The sequence below is a fragment of the Zootoca vivipara genome, chromosome 14 (assembly GCF_965207765.1).
Source record: "Zootoca vivipara chromosome 14, rZooViv2.hap1.1, whole genome shotgun sequence".
Classification (NCBI taxonomy): domain Eukaryota; kingdom Metazoa; phylum Chordata; class Lepidosauria; order Squamata; family Lacertidae; genus Zootoca; species Zootoca vivipara.
The window spans coordinates 37,961,983-37,986,950 of record NC_142597.1 but is presented as its reverse complement, the minus strand read 5'-3'; the positions used below and the strand labels follow the sequence as shown (position 1 = coordinate 37,986,950).

The 24,968-nt window shown below is 42.0% G+C and overlaps 1 protein-coding gene across 2 annotated transcripts in view; it reads left to right on the top strand.

Annotated features, from left to right (window-relative positions):
- Positions 1-5,727: 5,727 nt before the first annotated feature.
- The window catches only part of NLK (nemo like kinase), a 92,428-nt gene continuing 73,187 nt past the window's right edge, over positions 5,728-24,968 (top strand). Inside the window, exon 1 of one of the 2 annotated variants that reach the window (XM_035138795.3) lies at positions 5,728-8,559. In XM_035138795.3, the coding sequence (XP_034994686.1) occupies positions 8,105-8,559 (455 nt within the window). In that variant the 5' untranslated portion in view covers positions 5,728-8,104. The remainder of the gene's footprint in view (positions 8,560-24,968) is intronic. The other variant, XM_088657992.1, reaches the window with a different exon arrangement.

The window sequence follows — 24,968 nt, the reverse complement described above, 5'->3', positions numbered from 1 at the left end:
CCCACCAGTGGCATGTGACCCACGGGAGGTTACCCAGAGGGAAAAAGAAGCCATGAGGGTGATAAAGGTCCCTCTCCCTTGGAACAGATGATATAGGGTGAGGGGCATTTGGTCAAGGAGGCAAAGGATGGCTTTGAAAGATTTGACAAAATCATGGAGCATAAGGCCATTATTGGCAGCTACCAACCCTGATATGCTTTCCATACCCTCCAACATTTCTCTGATGAAAATAGGGACATTCTTAATAATAATAATAATAATAATAATAATACCCCGCCCATCTGGCTGGGTTTCCCCAGCCACTCTGGGCAGCTTCCAACATAGATGAAAACATAATAAAACATTAAAACATTAAAAACATGGCTCAGTGGTTGGATAACTCCACACTGTACAACATTTATCTGATGAAAATAGGAATATCCTAAGGAAAAGTGGGACATTCTGGGATGAAACCAGAAACCAGGACAGCTTTGGTTTATCTGGGACTATCCCTGGAAAATAGTCAGAGGTAGGAAATGCTTCTGAATTCCAGTTGCTGGAAACCACAAGAGTGGAGAGTGCCACTCAAATCCTGCTTGTGGGCATCTCATAGACATTTAGCTGCTCGCAGCAATAGGAGCTTTGGGAAGTGGGTGTTGTTGTTATTTATTTACTAACAGGGAGGCTGATATTGATTTTGCTCCTGTGACTGACTTAACCCAGAGAGCATGGATGCAGAAATATTAGGCCAATTCATGACCGGCGGGAGGTCTCTCAATGCCACCCTTGGGATGTTTATAATGGCACCCGCATTTATGAATAAAATATGACCGAGGCATTTGGATGCCTGGATGCTGTGCTGTTTTGAAAAGAGAGGCTTGCTGGGAGGGAAGGGGACAGCCGCCTCATGGTCCTCAAACACACACACACACACAACATGGCCAATCAATAGGTACTTCTCATCACACATTCTTGGTGTGACTTTTCTGTTCCTCTGCTCATCTGGCAAATCTGCTTTTGTTTGCTTGCACATTATTATAGCATTGAGCTGGAAGCCATGGTCAGAAAGAGTCAGTAGGCACCAGCAATTTGAAAGGGCGCTCTCTGCAGCTCTGATCTGAGTAGGTATTTCGGTCAAACCTTTGCTCTCATGACCAGTGGTTAAACTGCCCCCCCCACCATGCCCAGGGCTGTGGTGTAGTGGTTAGAGCAGAGGAGTTGTTGGTGAGAAACTTGTGGCCCACAAAGTGTCATTTCACTCCATCTTCCATCACCCCCTGCCAGATAGGACAATAGTCGGGGGGGGGGCGATGACCATTTATTTAATCATTTTACAGCTCATCCTTCCTTCCTCAGCAAACACATGACATCAATAATAAAAAGTGTTCTAGAAGCACTTTACACACACACACACACACACACACACACACACACACAAATATTGTCCTAATCAGTGGTGGTTTTTCCCCCCTGGGGGTATGCAGGGGTATGCATACCCCTAAACATTTTGTGAATCTAAGTTTGGCCTCATTGAGGGGCAGTATTTCAATATGAGTAGGAAAATTAGAATACAGTATCCCTAAACATTTCTTTTTAGAAAAAAAGCACTGGTCCTCATACGTATATGATTATTAGTGTCAAGGCTTCAGGGAATTATGATCCCTCCCCTGGTGGCTGTCAAAAAGCAGATAACCGAAAAGAGTTCTTACCACGTAATTTATTCAGTATACAGAGAGAGAGACAAAGGAACACTGTCTCTACTACTTAATGCTCCAAGTAAAGTCCCACCCCTTCAGTCCCTCATAATCTATGTCATCCCTGCGCTGGCTGGTGCTTTCTGTCTCGGGGTTTTCTGTTCTGCTACTTTCACGGCCCGTCTGGTTTTGGGAGAGGAAGGGTCAGGAATGCTTTAAAGAGAAACTGAATCTGTTACCTGTCTCTCCTCCAGTGCTTCTCCTTCTTGCTGCTCCTCCTCCAATATTTCCCAGCTTTTCTCCTCGGCAGCCCTTTCGTCAAACCACTGTTCTAAATCTATACTGTCCTCCTCGGGAAGGTGCAGAGAGGGTGGGTGGCGGCTCCCACCATTCCGCCTCAGTCCAACCCCTGACAATTAGTAACCTAGTGTAATCTGTATAAACTCATTCCAAATATCAATATATTTATCCAAAGAAAGTCTATGGCTACAAGTAATCCATTCTTACGTTGTAAGTGTTGTCATGTCATCAGTCCACTGATTAAAGGGGATCCCATCTTTATTCTTCCAATTCATCAATATTAAACTTTTGGCCACAGTTAGGGTTTGTGGGATCCATTTTGTTTTCTAGGTACTCCTGTATGGTAATTTGGCAGCAAATTACTTTGCTTCCCTCTGCATTTTAAATATCTATTTATTCCATTAGTTTGGTTTGTCTCATTTTTCCCCAATTTTGTGTGGGTTGCTTATTTGTATTTTTAAGTTGTTGCAAAGCACCCTGTGGACAGTTTTCTGTTGGAAGTCATTCCAGAAATATGGCAAATGCAAACAACAATGCAAACAAACAAAACTATTTAACCTATTTCTTGCTAAAAGAAATATTGACAACTTGTGTTTGCTTAGGAAGCAGCCAAGGAACATTTGAAGCAGAATGTGAAATACTGTATATTGTTTCTATTATGTTATCCTTTGAAGACTAGTAGCACAGTATGGTTTTAATTGTATGGTTTCACAGTTCTTACTTATGGTCTCTTGTCCATTGGGGTTTTAAAACACGGGTTGGATGGCCATTAGTCAGCGATTTTTTTGCTGCAATTCCTGCATTGCAGAGGGTTAGACTAGATCAGGGGTCAGCAAACTTTTTCAGCAGGGGGCCGGTCCACTGTCCCTCAGACCTTGTGGGCCGGACTATATTAAAAAATATAATGAATGAATTCCTATACCCACAAATAACCCAGAGATGCATTTGAAATAAAAGGACACATTCTACTCATGTAAAAACACCAGGCAGGCCGCACAAATAACCCAGAGATGCATTTTAAATAAAAGGACACATTCTACTCATGTAAAAACATGCGGATTCCCGGACTGTCTGCGGGCTGGATTTAGAAGGTGATTGGTGCCACATCCAGCCCCCGGGCCTTAGTTTGGGGACCCCTGGACTAGATGATCCTTGTGGTCCCTTCAAACTACAATTCTGTGACCCCGTGATTTGTAACCTACTGTTCCTCCAGGGATCTCAAGCTGGCAAATAAGGTTCTTCCTCTCTTACAATAATATTGTGTGGTAGTTTATGATAGAGAGACAATAACTGGCCCAAGATGAGCTTCAAAGCTGACTGCAGATTTGAACCTAGGTCTTCTCAGGCATTCTAGCCACTATTCAGCTCTGGATCTGGTTTTCTTTGTGTTTACTTTACTCTAAGCAGTTGCATAGAAGAGAGTCATATTGTAGATGTTGTTTTAACAAAATACTCTGCTAAGCAAGTCCTTGGGTTCATCTATACTAGACAACAAGAATGCAATGGTGGCTGAGAAATAAAAGGTTGCATCCAATGCTATACCTACTCAGGGTACACTCACTGAAGAACAGACAGGTCTAACTTGGGTCCATCCATTTCAACAAGTAAATCTGAGTTGGATCCAATTCCATTGCTTCTTCAGCGCCACCAACGAGGTCAATCAAGAACTATTATCCTGATCATGAGTTGGGGTGGAATAATGGCTAAGAGAATGAATGAGCTCTTGACTGGGAAATCCCTGCTCTGAGTTACAACTTCCATGATCTCACCAGGCATTCTTTAGCAAGCCACTTTCTCTTCACATCCGTCCCTTCATGTGCAGTATTAAAGGTAAAGGTAAAGGGACCCCTGACCATTAGGTCCAGTCGTGACCAACTCTGGGGTTGCGCGCTCATCTCGCATTATTGGCCGAGGGAGCCGGCGTATAGCTTCCAGGTCATGTGGCCAGCATGACAAAGCCACTTCTGGCAAACCAGAGCAGCGCATGGAAACGCCATTTACCTTTCCGCTGTAGCGGTTCCTATTTATCTACTTGCATTTTGACGTGCTTTCGAACTGCTAGGTTGGCAGGAGCTGGGACCAAGCAACGGGATCTCACCCCGTCACAGGGATTCAAACCCCCAACCTTCTGATCAGCAAGCCCTAGGCTCAGTGGTTTATCCACAGCGCCACCTGGGTCCCTATTAATATTAATATTAATACTGGCAGAGTTGTAGTAGTAAAGATGATGGCTAGAAAATACACACAAAGTACTTTGAACACTTGAAACCATCATTCTACAATTGTTCAATATTTTTTTTTGTAAAGACACTATTAATATTAAAAAGCAAATCAAGCAGATGGTACGATGGCGTAGTCAGTAAGGTTCAATGTAGCTTTGTGGTAGGAGGTAGGAGGTAAAACAGCACCAGATACGAATCAAGTGCAGAACAAGCATTATCAGTTCAACTGCCTGTCATGAACAGCTATGATACTTCAAATTAAATGACAATCAGGCCAAAAATAAAAGAGAGTTTATTTCTAAGGTTTTCCTTATATTTTATAGTAAAATGTCTAATTACTATAGCAGACAATGAATTAACAAGTTCTATTCTATAAATAAATAGATCAAACCACCCAAACCATAAAAAACCCAATAAAACAATATCTTGCTTATTCCTCTCTAAGGTGCATTTCCCACGCAAACCTCTCCTCAATGAGGTCCTTCGCCTTGCCAAGCCTTCCTTCGCTGTCTCACTTAAACCTGAAGTAGCTTCCCACGTTCGGAGGCCCCAAGTTGACCCCCATCTCCTCCTTCCCCATTCATCCTGCAGTGTCCTCGTCTCACCCCGCCCCCATCACTTTTATTGGCTTCCTTCTCTGTTCATCAGGTCACAGTCCCGCCCTCTAATTAGTGTATTATCGGAACTCTTATCCCTGTGGAGGACAGTTTTTCTATGGAGCCGCCTTTACTGTCGGAGATTGACCTTCCGATTCGTCAACTTGGCTGTCTATCTTCACTTAGTGACCAATTGCTTCACCCTGCCGGTATAACGCTTTTTAAAGTCTTCGAGACTCGAGTACATTTTAAAAATCCTTCACTCATTAACTCGGAGACAAGAGAGCGACAGGTTCGAAGCGTGTTCGTTCTTTGTGCGTGTGTTTAAAATTAAAAAAAGAAAGAAACACGATTTCGAGCCCTAAAAGAGCCGCGCTACCTAATTGGCTAGTGCCTTTTAAATCGCGGCGGTTCCAGCCAATGAAATCGATCGCCATCCGCCCCTTTTCCACGGACTGAATATGTAGGTGAAGGTTGCGTGAGGTGAGAGAGTCTCGCGGGGTCTCATCGGCAAAAAAGAAAAAGAAAAAGGCGGGACCAGGGGCGGGGCAACAAGCTGGAGGAGCGTTTGATTGGCCGGTGGGCGGTGCCTATTACCCCACCCACCAACCCACCCTCTTTGATCTCTTCAGAGGAGAGGCTGGGCGCTGCTCTGCTATTGGCCGCCGCGGCTTTCGAGGGGATAGGTCCCATTGGTTGGGGAGGAAGAGGCGACGGGACTGAGAGGATGAGCGCGAGCGTGTTTCTGTGTATGAGAGTGTGCGAGTGGGTGAGAGAGAAGAGAGAGAGGGAGGCGCGCGCGCGCACACACACACTCGCACACACACGCCGCCGCCCGGCTATGGGAAGGCGGGTGAGGAAAAAAGAGTAAAGCGAAAGCAGGCCGGGGTGCGCGCATGCGCGCCTCCGTCGCCGCCGCTCTTTCGCTCTGCGCTCCGCTCTGGGGCTCCCGCGAGGAGAAGGCGGAGGAGGTGGCGGCGGCGGCGAGGAGTCGCGGCCGGTCCGGCGGCCTGAGGGGACGACGGAGGAAGACGAGGAGGCGGCCACGGCTGCCGGAGGAGGAGGAGGAGGAAGAGGAGTGGGGGGGCGCCGTCGTCGTCGTCGACGTGGAGCGGCGCTGTGGGGCCTGAGTGACCCCCCCACCCGACCTCTCCCCTCATCCCTCCCGCCCCCCATCGGAAGAGACCTCGCCGAGGCGCCCCACACGCGACCCCCTCCCCCGGCCGTCGCCCGCCCCCCATCCCTCCTCATCTCTATCCCGCCTGTGGCTTCTCCACACAGCGGGGCGTGGGGGGGCTGTAGCTGCCACCGCCGCCAACCGTGTGCCCGTCCGTCCCCCCCCCCCCCTACCCCGCCCCGGTCCCTCAGCTTGCCTCGCCTTCCCCCCCCGTCCTCCCTTCCAATCTGTCTCTCCCTTCACCCCCGCCCGCTCTGGGTCAGGCTGTCAAGGCAAGGGCGCCCACCTCAGACCCACCCAGGGAGGCAGTGGGGGTTGAGGAGTGGGTGGGAAGCGAACTGAAGCTGACTGACTTGGCTCGCTAGCGTTGCTGCCTGCTGTCCCCCTTCACCGCCACCTTCCGCGTTCTTTTCTTTTATCTCTTTTCTATCACATTCCATAGCCTCTCTCTCCTTTATTAGCACCTGCCACATTCTCTCTCTCTTCATTCGGCCTCCCTTATTCTCTCTTCTCGTTCTCTACCACGTTCTCTTTCTCCCTCTCTTCCAGCTTTTGCAGTCCTTACTCCTGCATCTTTTAATTATCTATTTGATAAATAAGTTTCACACACACCCCACCTTTCAGTTCAGTTCCTCCTTTAGCTTTTCCTGTCAACACCCATTGACATTTTTCTCTCTTCAAGAAACTCCTGTTTCAGTTGCTTCATCTCTCTCCTTGTTTCTCTCATCATCCTTCATCTTAGCTTCCATAATCTTTTTAATTTAAAGGGGGGGGGAACCCTTCACTTTCACAAATTCATTCTTTCTTTTGCTTCTTTATTATTTCTTAACCTTTTATCGATCTACCCACAGTGCTTTGCTTTTTTAAAAATAAAAATATTCACATCCTTAAGCACTTTCCCCACTTTTTTAGGGCTTTCCACATTTATACTTTTGCTTCCTATAGTCTGTTTTTGTTTTTCTCTATAAATAGCCAGCTTAGATTATTTTCTCCCCATTCACATTTTAATGCTTTCCTCTCTTTAACATTTCCTTGTCCCCCTTGTACTTTTTCTTGCCTGTTTTTTGCATCCTCTTCCTTGTACCGGTATTTTCCATCTCCCATCCTTACAGGAAAAGCATCAATTTCTTTCATTTACTGTGACGTGTTTGGATTCTCTCATCTCCTGTTTGTGGCTTGATCACACTTTTATTCTTTCCCCCATATTGAAGCATCATTTGCTCCAGCCCAGTTTTCATTCTTTCTCCATGTTCTTTCTCCTAATTTCCATATTCTTCTCCCTTAACTGCATATTTTAAAGCCTTCCTAGATTTTTTCTCCTTTAATCTACTTTTTCCTACTCCATTCTTCTCTTGATTATCTCTGCTTTCATTCTTCTTTTGTTTTTGTTCCCCCCCTTCCAAAAGTTCTTGAAACCTTTTATTCTTTGTCCTTGATAACTTCTGTTATCTGACTTCTTGCTTTCTGCACATAATTTTTAAGTCCCTTCTGTGAGCTTCATTTGTTCTTCTTTCATTCCCCCTCCCTGCCTCATTTTGAATATCGTTCACTGACTCTTCCTCCCATTTCCATCCATTCTTTATCATCCCTTTTTCAATTTTTGGACTTATTTTCATTTCCTATTAAACAACTTTCCTTGATTTATATAGCCACTTTTCGTGGAAGTTGCTCATATCCACGTTTAATATTAAAGGTGGATGGATATATACACAAAACAGAGGGTAGAGTTGTAGAAGGTCTTGAAGACCTTCCTTCACATTTTGAAAAGATAAATGAAAAGGATGTGGGAATGGAAGGGGTGGGCTTGTCAGTACTCCTAACATTTTCTAGGGGGGTGAAGTTGCATCCTTTTTCTGGGGGGGAAGGGGACTGACAAATTTCAAGACTGGCACAGAGGAAACATAAGAAGGATGATGTTCTAGTACCAACTACACTGGCCATCTTGGGGGGTAGGGGGTTTATTGCATGCTCACATGCGCACTCCATTTTTCTTGACTTGATGAAGACATAAAGGCCTGTTGAGCTCCATGTTTTTGAAGGTGGGCAACTTGCTTGTGGTAGTGTAGCAAACTTCATTTTTTGTGGCCAAATGACAGCTTGACCCAGTTGTTATCCAACAAGAGGGCATCACCTTGAATGTCTCTTTGTAGTGCCACAGCCAGCGCAAAAATGATGGCGGCTTACAATGGCGGTACATCTGCAACAGCAGCAGGTCACCACCACCACCACCACCACCACCTTCCTCATCTCCCCCCTCCTCATCTCCATCACCACCACCACTCTCAGCACCACTTGCACCCAGGCTCTGCGGCTGCAGTACATCCCGTACAGCAACATGCTTCTTCGGCTGCTGCAGCAGCCGCAGCTGCAGCTGCTGCAGCCATGTTAAACCCAGGGCAGCAGCAACCATATTTTCCATCACCGGCACCAGGTCAAGCCCCTGGACCAGCAGCAGCAGCCCCAGCTCAGGTACAAGCTGCTGCAGCTGCTGCAGTCAAAGCGCACCATCATCAGCACTCGCATCATCCACAACAGCAACTGGATATTGAACCAGACAGGCCTATTGGATATGGAGCCTTTGGTGTAGTTTGGTGAGTATGGGGAGCAAACAGCTCTTGCACTCTGGTGACTTCCAAGCCACAGCATATTCCTGTTGCCATTTGAACTTGAATGCCAACACGCTACTTTTCAACAGGTGCCTGTTCAAGTCTGTAGCAGATGGTGTCCACCCCCACCAGAAAAACGGAGATTAGAAAGTGCATTAGAAATGTCTGAGCTGGGGAGCTTCAGCTTGTATGTGTGTTTAGTGGCACATAGTTAACATGAATGAAGTGTTTCTGTTATTGTGGCAGTTATCAAAACAAAATGTTGCTACCTTTTTGCTGTAATGATTGTCATCAGGTTGTCACTTGTGTACCTTGAAAAAGTGGATCAGTTCCTGGAGAAATAGTAAGGTGAATTTGCACATCTGTATTTCATAACCTCAATTAATTTGGATTTCTTGGATTTTTACCATTTAGAGCATTTCCAAACTTTATTCCCCTCGCCTTCTCCCTTATTGGAGGGCAAAAAAACTTTATTTAAAAAAGTGGAAGCTGGCATTCTTGGTACTTGCAGGTCCTTACCTACTCCTCTGCAGTAGGTGGTTTGCTCTTGCTTCTTCTATAGCTGCAGCTCAACAGTGCAATCCTATGCAAATCAGTCCCATTGCATTCAATGGGACTTATTTGCAGCCCCAGGTGAGTGAGTGTAAAATTGCAACCTAAATTGGCTTGGTTATGTCTGACATCATTACCTTGAGACAAATACAACCTGCTTAGATTTTCCAAAGCATTCTGCTGCTACTGCTGAAGCATTTATTATCCGTTTTAGAGGTCAGTAGCTTGGGTTGCATCAGAATGCCATTTTTATAGTAATAGAATTTCATTCATGTGTGTCTTAAATGCAAATGGAGAAAAGTTGGTTTCTGAATCCAGTGACTGGAGTTGGAAGCAATTTTTTTTGGTCTCTTGGTTTTGGCAGGTGACTAGAGTGCATTTCCCCTGCAGTAGCACACAATGTATTTCCTAAAAGTTATCTTAGGACTTTGCACTTCAGATTTTTTTTCCATCTTGCTTTGCTTTGGCATGGGCCGTCACAGCTACAAAACCCTAGGTGCCTTGTGTAGGAAACAAAATGTTTTAATGACTCTCTGTTTGGCCTTGTTTAAGAATGGCTTTAAAAGAGGGAAATTATCCCTGTTTTGGTATCGAAGCAAAATGTTAACCAAAAATCTATGTAGACATTTTAAAATGGATTTGGATTTAATTTGTAACTTTTCTTGCATTGAGCTAAACAGTCATGTGGGCCATTGAATGTAAGAGGCACAAAATGCATAATGGGAGAGGTTTTCAGTTGTGCAGGAAATTGATCCAATAAAAAGCTGCCCCCTGTTTGCATTGTATTCTTACCACCAGGATAACAGTTCTTGAATCAGCAAAAAAAACCCTCTTTTGTACTTTAAGGAATGCTTTGCTTGCCTCAGCTGTCATGCTGTAGTTTTCACTTAGCTGAACTAAAATCATTGCATGTATTAATGCTATGATTCACTGGATTAATATGTGTTGTAATAGAGTGCTATGGAGTAGAGTGGTTTTGACAGCTAAGGCACAGTTGGATTTAGACTGGTAACTGATAGTATCATACAAATGTATTGCTTAAACAAGTTTCAGCATAGAAATGTTACTTAAGCAGGGAACGGCTAAGGGCCTAAGATGAATCTTTTTGTAATTAGTGAATGCTTCCAAGTTAATGATTTCATTACTGTCAAGTGTATATTCTGTGTTTCTTATACCACTTCTGGAATTAAAAATTAAGATTTATAGCTGTCTATCCTCTTCTTGGATTATACTTTACTGCAGACTATTTAATAAATGCTGTGAATGAGAATCTTAACAGTGAATCCTAGGGATGTCTAGTTGGAAGTAGCTCTCATTGAATTTAGTAAGACTTACTACCTGTGAATTGCATTTTGTAGTTCTGGTTATATGCTATTTCTTGAAAAATATGATTGGATTATTTTTAGTGGCTAGAAACTTGTAACTGAAATGCTGTGTATGGTAAGTGATAATTCTGAACTGTTGAGGTCTGTCATTTAAATTAGATCTGAACACTGGAAGTTCAGCTGCAAATGTGTGTTTGAGAGGAGTGTAAAGTTGGCTTGTTCATGCGTAAACAAACAAATTTCTGATCCAGTGTAGCCCACCCATGTAGAATGATGTTTAAAAGGATATAACTGGTGAATCTGTCTGTTGCAGAATGCTATTTTATAGTGTAGAATTGTGGTAATTCTAAGCCAAATGAAGGGGTGCCAATTTTTGCAGATTCTTGGTCCAGGCTGAATGCTTACTGTCTTATTAAGGAGTTTTGGAATGCATAATATGATGCAAATTGTCTTTGTTCTCTGCTTCTTCCATTCTGCTACCAATTGGGGGAAGTGGAAATGTGGAAAATTAAATGAGAGGCTTGAGGGAATGTTCTTCCCCATTGAGCAATTTTAGGATAATGTTGAACCCAACTATTTTGAATGTGGTCTGAGTGCTGGTATCCCCATTGTAGCCTTTTATGTTTTACAGTAGTTGAAATGGCTGGTGTTCATAGCCTCTTTGTTGCAGGCTGACTTCTGTTTTTCCAGTTCACTGATATAGTTCATCAGCCATAAGCTGTTAAAGCATGATGTCTTGGCAGACTTTCATACATAGTCTGCTGTTACTGTTGATTGTTCATGTGCCCCATTGTGTTCTCTTGCTCTTTCTGCTTGGCTTTGCAGGATAAGTTGGCTATCACTGACAAATATCACCTCCCTTTTGGCTACATGTGGATTTTGAGGCAATGGTAATTCAGTACTGCTTAGGCAGTAAGAGAATCCCAGTGGATTTAACAGCATTATAACCTAGTCACTTACATTTTGTGTGGTTCAGAATAAACTGCCAACAAGTAAGCATGTGTTGGGTTCATTTACTAGCCACTGAATTTATAAAAGCTTGGTGAAAAGTGGGGAACTTTAATAATGTAACAGCAAGAATTTAACAGTGCTGTAACTAAGGTCTCCACTGAATTGACAGACGAGTCCATCATTTAATTGGCTTGGAATCCTCAATCTGCGTTGCTTGCTGAAAGTGAAGCAGAGAGTTCATGCTTGTGTCTTTTAAAAGTGTTATTGGTAGCTTTCCCCGAATGCCATGTTACTGTAAATCCTGACTCTTAACCAAAGCAGTCTAGTGTTGATAGCTAGACTGTGGAGAGCTTTTGAAAAATATATTCTCCAAAGTATTGCCATTTAAAAGAGGAGTCCTCCAGAGATTGGTAGGGGGGAAATGCGAATGCTTCTTGCGAAACTCTCCAGCAGACCTGCTTTAGTTATGGCCCTGGTGGGCTGATGAAAAACCAGTGTTTGTTTTAGGGAGTCTTGTGGTTTAAGAAGGTGAGTTGTTCTCTGTTGGGAACAGAAAACGGGTTTTAAGCATTGTGCATGACACAATGGGCTGTACTCAAAGTTAGTCCTACTCAGAGTGGACCCACTGAAATTATTGGACATGCCTAACTTGCACTCCAAGTACGGTACAAGTTACGGTAGTTGGATACAGCCCAGTATCCAAGTACAAGTTACGGTAGTCGGATACAGCCCAGTATTCTGTGGAGAGTAATAGTAACAAATCCTTAGTCAAACTATGTACAGTGGTACCTCGGTTTAAGTACACAATTGGTTTTGGAAGTCTGTACTTAACCTGAAGCGTACTTAACCTGAAGCGAACTTTCCCATTGAAAGTAATGGAAAGTGGATTAATCCGTTCCAGGCGGTTCCGCGGTGTACTTAAACTGAAGCGTACTTAACTTGAAGTGAACTTTCCCATTGAAAGTAATGGAAAGTGGATTAATCCGTTCCAGATGGGTCCGCGGAGTACTCAACCTGAAGCGTACTTAACCCGAAGTATGAGTGTAATTGGTTCTGAAAGTCCGTACTTAACCTGAAGTGAACTTTCCCATTGAAAGCAATGGAAAGTGGATTAATCCGTTCCAGACAGGTTCGCAGAGTACTTAAACTGAAAGTACTCAAACCGAAGCGTACTTAAACCGAGGTATGACTCTAGTAGAAACTCTGTAGCACATAAAGTTCCTTTCAGTACAGAGCTCCCTGTAGAGAATTGCCCTCTGATCAGGCTCTTTAAAAGTCAGTATGGTTTAAAAATGCTGAATAATGACATTTCTAGCTAAGACACGTCAGTTCAGGATTCTGGGTAAACTTCTAATTGATTAAGTTGCAAAATAAAAGCATGGTGGTCATATTGCAGGATGGGAAGATTCCACGGTAGATTGGGCATTTAAAAACTAGCTGAAGTTTGATTTAATTTAAGGACCTAGCAAACTGCCTTATATTAGGCCAGGCTATGTCCATCTAGCTCAGGCATCCCCAAACTGCAGCCCTCCAGACTCCCATGATCCCTAGTTAACAGGACCAGTGGTCAGGGATGATGGGGATTGTAGTCCAAAACATCTGGAGGGCTGAAGTTTGGGGATGCCGGATCTAGCTGAATTTTGTCTGCTTTGACTAGTAGTGACTTTCCAGGATCACAGGCAGGTCTTTTCTGTTACTTGCTACCTGATCCTTTTAACTTGACATGCTGGGTATCAAATTTGAAATCTTCCGCCTGCAAAGTGTGTGTGCTCTATTACTCAGCTATGGTCTCCTCCCTAATATTGTTTGCAAAAACATGCTTGAGTAAGGGCAGATCATCAGATTTTCATGGGTGTTAGTCAATATGTAAATAGTCTTTGAGAGGTAGATTGGTGAAGAGTAGCTCCCCTTCCCTTGCAAGCATCTGCTAAACGTATTTTTTGAATTAATTTAAGCAGCTAATTCCTCTTTTCTGACTAATAACATAGAATTCCCATGTGATGCTGATGTGGTGATCATTAAAGGGTACTTGTCTTCTAAAGGTTTGCATTGTAGGACTGATTTATGGTTAGCTTTAAAATTTCAGGTAATGTTAATTGTAAAGTAGGCAACTGATGGTGCTAAAGTATTCTTGCATTGTTTGGCTCTTGAGTTTTGGTTTTTAATATACTTCTCTATTTCAACATAGTTCTTTCCTTTTACCTTTTTATTGTTTGTCTATCTTGTATTATTTCAGTGGCTTATGAGTGTGACACTAATAATAAATTTTGTTTCTGCTAGAGATTCTGTTTCTTGCCTCTCAAAAGTGTGAAGAGGCCCTAGATTTTAAATTTGGTAGGCATTTCCTGTGCAGGATGCTAAGGAGAATGCATTTTCATTACCACCACACAAATAATATACTAGCATGCATGGTTTCAGGTGTTGGCCGGTGAATTTTTGTGTATGAAAGCATCTGTTAAAATGCAAGAACAATCCAAGATGAAATGCTTGAGCAAAAACAAAAGAAAACACTTTGGACAAAATGAGAAAGAACAAATAGACATTACATGCCTTCTAAACTGCTGTGTGGCTAACCAATATCCAACCCTTAACATGAGTAAATAGTACTTGCAATTCTCTGGCCGCTAATAGGAACAGACGGTCACATTGTTCAAATGTTAGCTATGGCATTCAAGCATTGCATTTTGCCCCGGTCTGCACTTTTGCTTCCAGAATGAGTACGAAGGAGATCATAGGAATGGTGTCATTCACATTAGTAGAGACTTTGGGTGCTTGCAGAAAAGTTGCTCAGCATTACACACCTTTTAAAAATAATATTATTACATGGACTTGGATTACAAAAAGTAATAATATCCCAGCTTGATTTATGTTTTTAATTGTTTTATTAAAGGTTTTCTTGGTTTATAGAAATACATACATTGTCTCCACTTTCAGATTATAATTACTTTAGTTTTTCAAGAAAAGCCAGTTGCAGCAAAGGAAAACGTAGCTATCTCAGAGTTTTTTCTTTTCTCAGCATATTTTTTCCCACCTTTACTGGAACCAAACATCTCCTGTTGAACTTTTGAGAAGTCTTTCTGCGGGTAGAAGACCCCTCAGGATGATAGGGAAAGGCAACTGAACAGTGGGTGAGAACATGCCCAGCATCGTATTCCTTTTAAGTGTCATCAGGTCAGCCAGCTGTCTGTGGGAAGAACTGTTCCAGAAGCAGCATTGATTCCCAGATCTGAACATTCTCTTCCCTCAAATTAGTCCAGGGGAGTATTTCCTGTGAGGGCTTGGTCTTTCTTTTGCTACTACTGTTGAAGCAGTGCTTCCTAATGGACATCATGCACATGTTGAGAGAATATGTTGGTTCCTTCTAGGGTGCAAGATCTACCTGTGGAGTGAAAATGAGAGTGAAAATGGCCATTGTACTTTGTGGGTGCACAGAGAGCTGTATCAAGCATTAGTCATACTCAGTGTAGACCCATTATGAATAATGGCAGTGACTAACTTGGGTCCAATTGTTTTACTCTGAGTAAAACTTAGTTGGCCACAACTCATTTATGTGATCCACAGCAAGGTTGTTGAATAGCTAAGATTAGCTACACTTGACCCTGTTCTTGATTTTGACCACAGCCAGATTATTTAACAGCATAGCAAGCCTCTGGCCTAGAGCCTTTGATTTTCATAATATGGTGGTGGCTTTGATGACAGTGCCTGCACTGCAGGGAAGAAAGTTGATAACATGAGTTAAGTACTGTTTTTATTTGTAGAATGTAAAAAACAAAAACAAAACAAAAAGACACCCTTATTAAGGGGTTTTTCGAGGCTCCTAGAAACATTCAGGTCTGGATTATGTAGGGTAGGAGTTTGAGAACTGCTGTCCATAGCTTAAGCCATGGTTTTCTGTCTCCTGAACCCAGTAGGCGTTGAGTGAAGCGTCAGCTTGCTGATCTTGCCTTCTTTTCTCTCAGCTGTCAGAGGCCTTGCAGAAAGATACAGACAATCTCATTGAACTGGAATGTCTGAGAGTTACAAAGTTTGCCCCACTTGCTGGGAAATAGAATTATGCAGTTTGTTCCATTGTAGTAATATTAATTCTAGCTATAAAATCCCAGTGCTAGCTTATTAAAGTACAGAAACTCTATAGTTGAATGATTAGAGAGCTGCCTTGTTTAAAGCTTTAACAGTAGGTTTGCTAGGCATGCAATTCCCACTCACCCCCATAAAATTGATCTATTTTATACAAAGTAGTTTTACACATAGCATGCGGTATTAGGTATATATAGACTTGGGGAAGACAGGGTGTTTGTGGCAGCAAGAGTGTAGGCAACAAGAAGGTGCAGTGTTGGGGGAGAACTTAACTATAAACAGGTCCCTTAGATTTCTTAGTGAGGATAAGATTTCTTAGTGAGGACAACTGGGAACTGAGCAACAAAATGATCAGTTTCAAAGCTTCTCATGAAGACTACAGTAACTATTTAAAAAGGTTGCATTGCAAAAGCAAAGAAGTCAAATCCCAAAAGGCTACATTAATAATTCTTGATTTGCAAACAGGCTCTCAGACTGGTTTTTGTTCAGGTTCAGCCTGTACCACTATTTTGTTTCAGATTACCAAAAATATTGCATATACTGTATGCTCAAATGGGTTATTTCTCCTTGGTGCATTTCTTGAAGTTGTAACATGCAATTTCATATTGGGTGTTTGGAAAAAGTTCTCCATGTGACAGATAACCTGATGTTTAGAACTATTTTCTAACATGGTAAGAAGGGAATGACAAAACTGTCACTAAAGGTAGAGCGCAGTTACTGGTTTGCTCATTGGTGACAGCTTTATTCAAAGCAGTTTTGAAATAGAACAGTGAACAAGCTCTTAATTTATGGTTTCTTCTTGCTGTGGAAAACAATGATTTGATAGTGTTGTGTGGATTCTGTGTTGGGAAAAGATTGATTCTGTGCTATTGGCACAGAATTGGCATCTGAGACGATTTTGTATCCCACCCCCGGCACAATTCTTTCTCCATTCTCCCAGTTGTTACTGTAAATTTTAAATAATGGGTAGAAGCCTGGGTGTTTGTGTTCTATACAAATAGTTTAATATTTTTCTTTTTCTTTTTTAATCATTACAGATAATATAGGAATGTTGTCAGAATGAAGAAACTTAAAATTAGAGCAAAGCAGATTTTTTTTGGGGGGGGGGGAGTTTTATAGCACCCAAAGGAATGATATAGCTATCAGAATGTAAGGGGACTTCTAATACGTAACTAAATTATGCTCCTGTTACAGTCTTGCGTTTCTGTGGTTTTATGGAAAATCCAGCCTTCTGTTTTCAGTCAGATAAGTAGAAAGATAACGAATGAACTGGAAGAAGATAAAAAGAGAAGCAAAAGTGAGCAAGGAGAAGATATTTAGGTGTACATTTTTGTAAGCAAAAAATCAGAATATCAAGTCAAACCTTGTGTTATAAAACACTGGATGCCAATTTATTTCTTAGCCCAGTTAAAGGTGCTTATATTAGTGTTTAAAGTCTGTCTGAAAGACTTGTCTGCATCCCTATCCACCTTCTCTGAAGTTGAGATCTTCAGAGGGGTTTTGTTGATAGTTCCTCCACCCTCCAGAAGTACTGAGGATGGTGTCCTGGGAGAGGCCTTTCCCTGTGGCAGACTTTGCTTGTGGAATTTCTTCCACACACAGGTGTGTCTAGCATCCTCATTGTACAGTACAATTTTACTATATGCTGAAGATGCACATCTTTTTTCTGGTTTTGACAGGTAAGGTGTTTTGTTTTGTGGGGTTCAGTTATTTGTTGAATTTATACTGTTCTGATCCATTTGGAATGGTTTTCCTTGTTTTCTACTTGAAATGGTTTTATTTGTTTTTATAGTTGTATATTATATTGTTGTAACCTGACTCTGGTGAAGGGCAGGTAAGAAAACTTATAAGAAAAAAGAAGCCATAGCTATTTGATATAGTTCTGAATTTTGAAAGCTTTGCATTAAAAAGCAGCGCAGATTTTCTGAAGCAATATTTCATCTGACAGCCCTACCAAGAACTTCAATATTTCAAAGCTGAAGACAGATCTTGCTGTGATGTCTTCATGAATTCCTGTGTTTAGTATAGTTGCTACTAAATTTGAGGTTAGCACAGGTAGCAACTATTTAAATTCCTGCAGACAAACCCATGGAGTACTACTTTAAAACAAAATTGCTGTGTTGAATTTCTGTCTGGCTGTATGATGGCGTAGCAAGTACTTTTGTCTGGCACATCTAGTGCAGATGAACAGGGATTTCCTGACTAACTGAGTCTGTCAGCTTGATCCTCTGTTGCTTGGAGGGAAACCATGGGAGTGCCTGAGGCAAATGGTGCAGCGCCTCAATGAGCACATGATAAAGCAGTGTATATATTGAACCTAATTCTGATGGCTATGCTATTTAAGAATTATTCATCCCACATTCTTATGAGGCTGTCCTGGTATTCAAGGAATGCCCTGCTTAAATTCCTTGTGGGCTGTGACTTCCATCATCATCCTACAAGGATAGATCAGAATCCCATTTAACATAAATGTGACCTAATTGAAAAGCCGTGTTTGCCTGTTTGCAAGTTTTTACTTAATGAACATTGGAAGCCTGTTTCAGGTGCAGAAATTCAGCGTCCCCTACCAGCCTTGCTGAATAAATCAGGTACAGTATATAATGCCTTTAAGTACAGTCATACCTCAGTTTAAGTACGCCTCAGTTTGAGTATTTTCAGTTTAAGTACTCTGCGGACCTGTCTGGAACAGATTAGTCCACTTTCCATTACTTTCAATGGGAAAGTTCGCTTCAGGTTAAGTACGTTTCAGGTTAAGTACGGACTTCCGGAACCAATTACACTCATACCTTGGGTTAAGTACACTTCAGGTTGAGTACTCCGGGGACCCATCTGGAACAGATTAATCCACTTTCCATTACTTTCAATGGGAAAGTTCGCTTCAGGTTAAGTACAGACTTCCGTAACCAATTGTGTTTGTAAACCGAGGTACTGCTGTATATGAGTGCAAACTGGAAAGGTATTCATTGCATGCCTTAATCCTAGAAATAATCATTTCTGGGTTGGGGAAACTGCAGCTTCTTAGACAATGGCATCAGTTGTTTGAGTCATGAACCAGTTTCAAACAACATTCATGCAAAAGGCTGGATAAGGAGCAGCATGATTTCTAGAGTCTCTCACAGCAGATGCTTAGATTCATCGTACTCAGAGTAGACTTAAAGAAATTAATGAACCTCAGCCATACCTATTAATTTCAGTGGGTATGCTCTGAGTAGGGTTTACACTGAATACAACACACTGTATTTCTGCTGCCCTGATTAATTGCAAACTGGCCTAAACATTCAGAAGACGAATGCTGAAATATGAACAAAGTTTTTATGAACAAAGACTAGTATGTTAATTTAAGTTACTTCATGTTACAAGCCCTTCATGTTACAAGTTGCCTACTGTCAAGTCATACTATGAAGTGTTGATTTGTTAAACTGCAAGCATGTTATTCTATTTGCAAACTTTAAGAATGAAGAAACGTGGAAGGCCTCATTTGTTTCTTCATTTCTCCCACCCCCACCCCCAAAGATTCTTTCCAGGGGTTGTAGACAAGTCTCTTTTGATGAGTCAGTGTTCGGGAAAAATTGTCCAGGTCAGTCTTATGACTAACCTGATTGTTTTGTTCTAGCACATTATTTCCAGGTCTTGATATTGTTTGTGTCTGGGTAATTGTATGTCGGCAGTACACACAGAGACAGAATCCAATATTTGTTTCAGCTCTTCTGCAAATGTTATAGCTGAACAGCTTGTAACTATATTGGGAACCAAAATTAGTTTTTCATGAGGTATTTATATTTCAAATGTGATTTCCCCCTCCCTTTTGAGTTCATTCTTGTGCAGTCTGTCCCCCTCCCCACAACACGTATCCTGATTGAAGTATTTAAATGTGCGTCATTCCCTCCTTGTGAAAACGTTTGGATAAACTGTATGGATATAGGTAAAGTTTTGTAGAGTCTCTGGTCAACAAGTGACTTTAGGCGGTTTCTTTGAGGAGGGAAACAATGGGCCTGCATGCACCACACCATACCTCAAAGTAGCTCCCATTGCCACAAGCACTAAATTTGCTACACAGCTCTCTGATTTAGCAACTAGCGTAGCACTTGCTGATCCCTTTTTTCATGACCCAGTGACTAATACAGTTTCAAGCAGAGTGCTGTGGGCAGCAGGTGCTGCATGACTGTGGATGACTCCCACAATGTTGGTATTTATGTGTTGGGATTGGGATGATCCAGGGTTAGAAATGGGAGTAGAAAAGCTAGGAGCCAAATGACTTCCGGGACCTGGGTTGTGGGCACCAAAACAGAATGTCTAGTCGCCTCTTGGGGGGGGGGGGAGTCGGCAACACTGTATTCTTTATTCTTAAACTCCTTAACATATTGTCTATCCCTAACATATACTTTGAGGCTTCAAATCACATACATTTCAGTAATCCCTGAGTGTCATTCAGGTGCACCCAGACTTTTTGAGGTGCTCACAAATGGAGAAACTTTAGGCGCAAAATGCGCCTGGTGCTCTGCTAATTTCGAACCCTGGGATGATCTTGCTTTATAGCGGTATCACAAATGTACTAAGCAGCCCAGCCAGAATGTCCTAGCTCTCAAGTTCAGGTGTGAGGAATACAAAAATAATTTTGGACTGTTACAGTTTCTTTAAATGTCCTTTCCCCTGCCCGAGGTTGAACCATGTTCAGTTCCAGTATCATGGCCTAGTCCTGAATCTAAAAAGACAACGATAACTTGCAGTGGCTTCCATTGAGTATCAACATGGGGTCTTTTTAGAGGGTCTCTGTATTTATTACACACCTGTAGTACTGTAGTTACTCAGCATCTATTCTGTTTTCAAATACAGTAAAATCAGTGATCCACTAGCTTTACTTTGAACAGGGGCAGGGAACTTTAGGCCTGGGAACCAAATGCGGCCCTTGGGACCCTTCCTAGGTCATTCCCCTTCTCCAGGCCACGCTTCTATTCTATGCCATTTTTGCCTGGCTCTCTGGCTTGGAACAAGAAAGGAAGTCTGTGACAGTAACTTACCTTGCTTGGGGTGGGGGAGAAGGGGACCCAAGACATTTGCACTGATTTTTTCTTAATGTGGATTACTCCTGTTTCATAATATTAAACCCTTTCTTAAATGTTTCATTCTTGGTCCGGGCTACCTTAAATGAATGCTTTGCCAGCAATAATTTACAACGCAGTCCTACTCATGTCTATTAAGAAGTAAGTTCTGTTAAATTCAATGGGGCTTACTTCCAGGTAAGTGAGGTAAGGAATGCAACCCTTAGTCACTTTATTTTGTGGCATTTAATTGCACAGTGACCTTATACAGTAAACTGAAATGTTCAAATTAAACTAATGGGCACCTTTAAAATTAGAAATGATCAACTGAGCCCTCCTGTAGCGTAATGGGTTAGTGTTTCTGGCTGTTAACCAGAAGGTTGTTGGTTCGAGCCCACCCAGGGGGTTGGACTTGATGACTCTCAGGGTCCCTTCCAACTCTACAATTCTATGATGCTGTCAGTGAAGATTGTGTGTTGGGGGGTGCAGTTTTGCAGCACCCTGGTAGATTTTACTTTCCCAATCTAACCTACCCAAGGCTGAAATTGTGAGGAAGAGTTTGCTTAAAGGATTAGTCTGGGTACACATAAGGCAAGAAAATCAATTGGAAGAACTCTGGATTCTAATTTAAAACTCCATAGTACATGCAAGAACAAATATAGTAAATATCAGGCTGTGACATGAATAAGTCACTTTAAGCTAGTGGTGTGTGTATGTATCATCTAGTTCTTGTACTCAGTAATTCCATTGTTAAGCTCATTTTCCATAAATACACCATTGTGTAAGCATAATCCACACTTGAATATTTATTACTGAAGACAATGTCTCATCCAGAGATATGAATGCCACATTATTTTGCATTGTTTAAAAGTACTTATTAGGCTACACATTCAGTTTGCAAATTATGATTAAGGCTGGCCTTCAAATGTTAACATTTCTTCTGAAATTTATTGGAAAAGTATTCAGTTGCTTGTGAGGAACTTGATTAAATGTAGCTCCTCACTTATTTAGTCTGTAAGCTATGTACTGTGACCTGACAGGTACTAGACAAATCCTATTGTTTTTATAGTCCCTGGCAACAAAAGCTAGACTTTGGCTGAGCCTCTGGTAGACCACCATACATGGCTCTTGTGCTGCATTTGACTTGCTTGGTCTCAAGTTATATGGGACTCTGAGTGCTGAAAGTGTAGGAAAAGTTATTAGAAAGTAGAAACCCTGTAAATTTGTACTTGAAGTGCTGTAGGTTTTCCAGAATTTTTTTTGAATTAGGCTAATTTGCATAGGAACAGTTCACACTAGAGAGTAATCTAACTTGGAATATTTATTTGATATGCATGTAGTAAACAATGCTAAAAATGTGGAAACTGCAATTGTATTTTCAGTGGACACCTGCTCATCGTTAACTAATGGACTTAAGAAATGGAAAAATTTCTGTGGAAAAATAAAAGAATGGATAATTTTCCATTTTGGAAAACATTCCTCTCCACATTACTGAGTTGTTGACGCCTCTTGTAATATCCAAAGTAGTATGGAGTGGTGTTAATTCAAGTACAGCATCAAGTGCCTTCTTGCTAACTTGTTGTTGTTTAGTCGTTTAGTCGTGTCCGACTCTTCGTGACCCCATGGACCATAGCACACCAGGCACTCCTGTCTTGCACTGCCTCCCGCAGTTTGGTCAAACTCATGTTCGTAGCTTCGAGAACACTGTCCAACCATCTTGTCCTCTGACGTCCCCTTCTCCTAGTGCCCTCCATCTTTCCCAACATCAGAGTCTTTTCCAGGGAGTCTTCTCTTCTCATGAGGTGGCCAAAGTATTGGAGCCTCAGCTTCACGATCTGTCCTTCCAGGGAGCACTCAGGGCTGATTTCCTTAAGAATGGATAGGTTTGATCTTCTTGCAGTCCATGGGACTCTCAAGAGTCTCCTCCAGCACCATAATTCAAAAGCATCAATTCTTCGGCGATCAGCCTTCGGCGATCAGCCTCTTGCTAACTTATTGGGTCTTTATGGCTGAACTGGGCATTTCTCTGCTAGACTAGAGAGTAATCAAGGCAGAGGACATGTTGGTGTTTACCATATATATAACAATTTAATCTCTTGTCAGTAAAGAATTGTGCCTAAAATAGCATATTAATGGCTGTAGACTTCCCTATTCATTGGGTAGGCCTTGCACCGCTTAATTTTGTCTGCTATTGCACCCCATCTTGTCCTTGTGCCATGAATGTGAATTTACTGTTCTGATTGTTCAGTTCTTTGAGGTCTCCTCTTATAAAAAGGTTGTAGCTTGTTGCTTTGGACGGGTTGTTCGCCTTTCTTGTGTGCTGAAGTGGCAATTAGATTCAATTTTGTGAAGTAGGTCCCCTGAGCTGAGGTACTTGCACTATAAACACAAGCTATTTATGTCAAGCAGGGTGAATTCACACAAAAAGTAGATGTCTGTGGGTAACATTCATAAAAATATATAACTTAAGCTCTAGCAAGCAGCAAGAATAAATTGCAAGGAAAGGGTTGTAAAAGCGACTGAGTAACGGAGATGACCATCCACTGCTTTCCATTGTGGTATTGGGCTGCTAATGGCTGAATTTTGCCAACTGTGCTCTTAAAAAGGAGAATGAAATCAAAATTTGTCAAGAGCAAGTTTAGGTGTCCCAGGAGAAATATGTGTGTATGCTAACAGCAACCAAGGAGCTCACCCTGTCGCGGGGATTCGAACCGCCGACCTTCTGGTCGGCAAGCCCTAGGCTCTGTGGTTTAACCCACAGCGCCACCCGCATCCCTAGTGGGATACGTACATAGTAGGAAATGAAGTGAGGGAATGGTGGGAGAAAGTTCAGTAAACAATATAGTTGGGTGGGAGGGAGGGGCCTGGGGGAACAGAGAACTGAGTCAAATGGAGAGGCTTGCAGCAGGGCAACATTTTAAAAATCTGGAAGAGGGTATGCCAAGTAGGCTGATCAAGAGACAAGGAGTTAAACAAAGGGAGACCAAGTAGACCTTTGCTTTTAGCAACCAAAAACCGAGAAAATAATGGGTAGAGGAGGCATGAAGTTGAAAGGAGGAGTTAGAGACCAAAAAGGCTATATGCAGAAATAAAGCAGATGAGCAAGGGGCATTTGGAGAACTGCACCAAGGGGGCATAGGATTTCTAGAGTTTAGATCCCCTGGGCCTGGAGTATTCTGCCAGAAGTGACTTCTGTTAAGACTGCAGCATTTTGACCATGGCAACCCTAAGGGAACAGCAAGGACTAAAAGACTCCCCACAAAACTGTGGATGATGCTGAATTTCCTATATTGATTTGAACTAACAAGCCAGTACTTTGGCTGAAGGCTTCTAGTTGTTTGGAATTCTTCCCCTTGGGCTTGTTGTACTGATGCCCCTTAATTAATCACTAGCAAATGAATGCCTTGCTTAGGTTTTTTTTGCTACTGTTCTCTGGGAATCTTATTTGTAAATGCAACAGAGTCTTTAAGATACCATGAAACTGAAAGATTTCTTGTGGTATAAAAGTCCATGGCCCAAAACAATCTTTTGAGATGACAGAGCAATGTTACTTTTATACTTTAAGAATCTGAATATTAATTGCTATAAAAGTAACATCTCATCCTTTGCCATCTCATCCTTAGAAGACAGGTTCATGCTTTGTTTTACTTTAGGGGTCTAAATAACAGTGAACTGGTTTGAATCCCTTATCTAATTATTACAATGGCTAAACTACCAGTATGTCTGTGGTGAAATTTTTATGATTTGTGCACCCCTGAGTCTACCTACAGCTCATTTTGTCCCCTTTTTGGGGAAGGACAAGCTAAGCACCAGAGTCCATGCCATACACGCACACATAAATTGCTAATATCTTATGTTTGAGGCCCACAGAATGGCATCTGTAGACACCACAGGGACCTTAGACACCTTCCTTCCTTGCCGCTTGCTGAAGCCCCTTGTCACTTCTGAATTTTATTTTCCCACTAAAGGACACCTGTCTATCTTGTGATGCATTATAATCATTGTATAACATGCTCTGGGAATCTGTCTTGACTGAATAAATGGGAGGGGGGGAGAGATTTGTACGTGGAACTTGTCTGAACTTGGTCTCCATGGTTACTGATTTTAGAGGATCTTCAAATGAAATGCAGCCACTGTGCAACTAAGGTCAAATATCTAAACAGCCAAATATTGTCACTGCTCAGGGAAAATGTGTAAATCATATATATATATATATTTCAGAAGAATGGAGGCAGGAACTCCCCAAATGTGCAGTGATAATGTTGAAATGTATGTTATACCGATGGTGATAACTTGGAAAACTGGCTATAGACATATCTCGTTAAGGAGTGAAAACCGAGGTGCTGATGGTGAATGGGTGTACATATGGTGCTATTGTTCTTCAAGTTTATTATCACGAGTGGTCGTATTAAATACCTTTGGATTATGGGAATGTTGTCCCATGTGCAAC